Raw genomic sequence first — 4,777 nt, 5'->3', positions numbered from 1 at the left:
TGCGGGGTCAGAGGGCGGGCTGGAGGTGAAGGGTGCTAGGTCCCCGAGCTGCGGGGGGACTCTGGGGCGGTGTCCACCATGCCACGGGGGCGGGGTCCTCCTCGCATCCCGAGGGTGCGCCGGGCAGGCTCCCGGGCCTGAAGTCAGATGGAGTTGGGGGCAGGGCTGCAGGACTGTTAAGGGTGTGTGGGTGCATCTCGGTGGAGCAGAGGGAGCGTAGAGGAACATGGGGTGGTGGTCATTCCGCTCTCCTGGGCCCCACCGCGGGTGCCAGGCACGGCAGAGCCTAGGAGCGCTGGCTCGGCAGCCCTGCCGCCCAGACCCCGGCTGCCCAGCCCCTCCCCCAGCTCGAGCGTCCCTGGGTCAGCCTTTACAGACACGGGGTCTACTCACTTCTCAGTGTCTACACCCCTGTCCTTGCTTACCTGGAGCAGCCCAGTCACCCGACCTGTCCAGGGCTGCACCTTGGGCCTCCAAGTCTGCCCCTAGAAGGCCCCTGTGGGCATGTTGAAACCTACATAGGTCCCAGGCCTCCTGGCACCCACAAGGCCCAGGAGCAGCCCCCTGCTCTCCTGCTCTCATCCCTCAGGTGTGATCCAGCCCCAGGGCCTTTGCCCTGGCTACTCCTGCCAGCTGAACCCTCCTCCCTCTGGTGTGCCTCACTCAGGTACGGCTTCCCCAGGAGGCCTCCCTTGCTGTTGAAACCTGAGTCCGAAGCCAGGTGTGCTGCTGCACACCTGTCACTACTGGGGGAGAAGCTGAGGCAGAAGGATCACTAGAGCCCAGGGGTTTGAGACTAGCCTGGGCAGCATAGAGATCCTGTCTGAATAAAACGGAGAATTACATTCCTCCGGTGCTCACGTTGAAGCCAAGTTCAGGGACCTGGCCATCTCAGTCCCAGAACCACTCAGTTGGAGCCCTTGGCAAGCCCGACCTCCTTTCTGCAGGAGCAGTGAGTGTACGTGCACAGTGGGCACGATGGACCTGGCCTACGTCTGTGAGTGGGAGAAGTGGCCCAAGAGCACCCACTGCCCATCAGTGCCCCTGGCCTGTGCCTGGTCCTGCCGCAACCTCATCGCCTTCACCACGGACCTCCGCAGCGATGACCAGGGTGTGCCCCTGCCCACCCACCTGCACACTGTCACCATTGCTCCCAGCACATTGCCTCAGGCTCTCTGCTGACCAGACCTGGCAGAGAGCCCTTCCCCTGCCCTGCTGTAGTCTGCACTTGGGGTCCAGAGGGTCATCGGTGCCACACCTGGTGCCGGGGCTGCCCTCCCCCATGAGTGGAAGGACGGAACTTGGGCTGGGATCACTGAAGGACACTTGCAGGACACTCAGCCCTGGTTCTGGGCTGAGTGTCCTGACATGGCTGTGGATAGCTTCTGAGGTGTGCAGTGACTTTCCCCCACTGTCTGTTGTTCTGGCCATGTGCTCTTGTGGGGGGAAGTCACAGAAGCACGGGTTCAGGGCATTGAGAAAGCCACCTAGTACTTTTGACGCGAGACACCCACTGTTAGCTCCTGTGGTCCTGTGTTTCCCGTCCAGTTCTCTGGGGTTCCCCACAGGGTCTCCACCCAGCCCCCAGGCCACAGGTCCCGCAAGTTGGCGGCTGGCTGGAGGAGGCCAAGTGAGACCTGCCCCTCATGCTCTCACCCTCAGACCTGACCCGCACGATTCACATCCTGGACACAGAGCACCCCTGGGATGTGCACTCCGTCAGCTCCCAGCACCGCGAGGCCATCACCTGCCTGGAGTGGGACCAGTCAGGTGAGCATCAGGGAGGGGGCACTGCTGGCCTGGCCAGTGCCAGAGTATCTACCACTCTTCCCACAGGCCTTCTGGGCCCTTACTGTGGGCCCGGCTGCTCAGCTATGCCTTCTCGAACCCTTGTCGCTGTGGAGGGCTCCTGACGCCCTGTTCCCACAGGCTCCCGGCTCCTCTCTGCCGATGCCGACGGGCAGATCAAGTGCTGGAGCATGGCGGACCACCTGGCCAACAGCTGGGAGAGCTGCCTGGGCAGCATGGTGGAGGGGGACCCCATCGTGGCCCTGTCCTGGCTGCACAATGGTGTGAAGCTGGCGCTGCACGTGGAGAAGGTGGGTGTCCTGAGCGAATGAGCAGCATCAGCCCCTGTGCTCAAACCTCTGGTGTGTTCTGAGCCTGCAGCCCTGGTCCTCAGCAGGCTACTTGTTAGCCAATGGCTGCTGTCCTCAGTGAGCCACCCACTTCCCGGATGGCCATGTCCTGAAAACCCGGCCCACCCTTGACCTTTCATCAGTAACGTTCTGAATTCTGTATTCTGTGCTTTAGCCAGTCAGGAGTGGGGCCGCTGGGGCCCGGGACATTCTGGTCATTCCTGGCTCCATGCTTCTGTGCCAGTTGCCTCCTGGTTGGCAGAATCGTCCTGGGGATATGGTGAGGAGGCTGGCCAGGGCCTGTGCTCTGCCGCTTCCTGAGTCTGTCCTGGCTGCGCCTGTGCAGCCTCCGCGAGACTTTCAAGACCTCTTTGACCTGTTTAGAAAAGTTTTGTTGAGACACGATGCTCACAGTTCGTAACTCACTTGTGTAAAATGTAAAGTCCAGAGGTGTTTCATGTTTCCACAAAGTGCATCCGTTCCCTCTGATTCCAGAACATTCTGCCTCCCACAAGGTAACCCTGCCCCCTCAAGCAGCCCCATCCCTCCCCAGCCCTGCACCCAGATCCATCTCTAAACTTTGCTGTCCTTGACTCTCCTGTCACTGGGTCACTGTGACCTGTATGTCTGGGTCTCACGGAGTCTCACCAGGTCCTCAGGCCCAGCCATGCTGCAGCTGGGGCCATCCTCACGTGGTCACCTGCCTTAGTATATCCTATAGGCAGATTGGCCACCTGATCTGGAGTCCCGCTGCACCCAGGGCCCACGGTTCCCAGAGCACACCGCCCGAGCCAGAAGGCGGATGTCATACCAGTACAGGTGGTCTGCCCAGGGCTGTGGACCACACGTGGACTGGTTGTACCCAGTGACCTGTGAACTCTTTTTCTTTCTTTCTTTTTTTTTTTTTTTTTTTTTTGCAGTACTAGGAATTGAACCCAGGGCCTTACACATCACAGGCAAGCAGTCTACCACTGAGCCTCATCCCAGCCCTTTTTGAAAAATTCTTATTTTATTTTGAGACAGGATCTTGCTAAGTTGCCCAGCCTGGCCTTGGACTTGGGATCCTCCTGCTCCGCCTCCTGAGTGGCTGGGGTAGCAGGAGGTGCCACTGTGCTGGGCTCCCTACCTGCCTCTCTAGATGAAGCTTTGCTGGCACACAGCCACACCTGTTTGTGGACAGTGTCTCTGTGGCTTTTCCTGCCCTACACAGGCAGAAACAGCCCGGGGGCTGCAGCAGGGACTGTCTGGCCTTTTACAGGGAAAAGTCATGATGCTGTGTGTACATTCACCCGTTTCCTCCAAAGACTTGTTCTGCTTCTGTCAGCAGCAGAGGACACTGAGGCTCAGAGAGGGAGGCCCATATCATGCAGTGCTCCAGTGGCTAGGCAGCAGCGGCTCAGGCCCAGGGACTCTTTGGCCACCTTCCAGTGTGCTGGTGTTTCTGTGGGTGCAGTGACCAGAGGGGCTTGTCGGGTCAGGAAAGGCAGACCCCAGGCTGAGCAGGCCTTTCGCCTCTCCCTTACAGTCAGGTGCCTCCAGCTTTGGTGAGAAGTTCTCCCGCGTCAAGTTCTCACCGTCACTCACGCTGTTTGGTGGCAAGCCCATGGAGGGCTGGATCGCCGTGACCGTCAGCGGCCTGGTCACAGTGTCCCTGCTCAAACCCAGCGGGCAGGTGTTGACGTCCACCGAGAGCCTGTGCCGGCTGCGTGGCCGCGTGGCCCTGGCTGACATCGCCTTCACGGGCGGCGGCAACATTGTGGTAGCCACCGCGGATGGCAGCAGTGCCTCGCCCGTGCAGTTCTACAAGGTGTGCGTGAGCGTGGTCAGCGAGAAGTGCCGCATTGACACAGAGATCCTGCCCTCGCTCTTCATGCGCTGCACCACAGACCTCAGTCGCAAGGACAAGTTCCCCGCCATCACCCACCTCAAGTTCCTGGCCCGGGACATGTCCGAGCAGGTGAGGAGCCGCCACCGTGCTCACTGGCATAAGCAGCATGGATCTTTCCCTCAGGTTGAGTCCGGAGCTGACTGGGGCCTTCCTGCCAAGATCTCGGTGCAGCAGACCGGGTCTCCCAAGGAGGGTCCTTGTCCCCCTCCTCCAGGTCTTGTGACCCCAGGAAGAGTCCTCATCCCCCTCTTTCAGCTGCTGAGGCCCAGGGAAGGACAGTCCTGGTCCCCTCCTCCAGCTCCTGAGGCCTCGCAGCCCTCGGCCCCAGCCCCCTCCTCCAGCTCCAGGGCCAGCAGCACAGTGTCTTGCAGGCTCCCTGATTCTGACCCTCCTGCCTCCTCTCAGGAGGTCCCTGTGGTGACCCTGGGTGACCCCAGCTCAGGGCCTCCCATGTTGCCACCTCAGAGCCCCTCTGCCCCAGGAAGTAACATAGCACAGGCCCAGGGACGAGGACTGCGTGTCTTTGATCCCCCAGGTCACCTGAATTCCCTGTGGGCCCCAAAAGTCTGGAAGCCCCTGTGTGGTTCCCTTGTGCCCTCCTCAGGGAGGTCCTGTGCTGTGCGACCTCGCTCCAGGGTGTGGGCCCAGTTCACAGGCCTGTGAGGTCCCGGGGCTGGGGGGGACACTCGGAAGGCCCTGTCCCCATGCCTGACCCAGCCACACCCCAGGTGCTCCTGTGTGCGTCCAGCCC

The 4,777-nt window shown here is 61.0% G+C and overlaps 1 protein-coding gene across 1 annotated transcript in view; it reads left to right on the top strand.

Annotated features, from left to right (window-relative positions):
* The first annotated feature begins 100 nt into the window (after positions 1-100).
* Med16 (mediator complex subunit 16) overlaps positions 101-4,777 on the top strand; it is a 21,405-nt gene continuing 16,728 nt past the window's right edge. The window contains exons 1-6 of the mRNA XM_048810580.1: positions 101-667; positions 948-1,111; positions 1,663-1,770; positions 1,930-2,099; positions 3,664-4,095; positions 4,755-4,773. Of these exons, the coding sequence (XP_048666537.1) occupies positions 979-1,111; positions 1,663-1,770; positions 1,930-2,099; positions 3,664-4,095; positions 4,755-4,773 (862 nt within the window). The 5' untranslated portion in view covers positions 101-667; positions 948-978. The remainder of the gene's footprint in view (positions 668-947; positions 1,112-1,662; positions 1,771-1,929; positions 2,100-3,663; positions 4,096-4,754; positions 4,774-4,777) is intronic.

The sequence above is a fragment of the Marmota marmota genome, unplaced genomic scaffold (assembly GCF_001458135.2).
Source record: "Marmota marmota marmota unplaced genomic scaffold, marMar, whole genome shotgun sequence".
NCBI classification, from domain to species: domain Eukaryota; kingdom Metazoa; phylum Chordata; class Mammalia; order Rodentia; family Sciuridae; genus Marmota; species Marmota marmota.
This window is presented reverse-complemented; position numbering and strand designations above follow the sequence as displayed.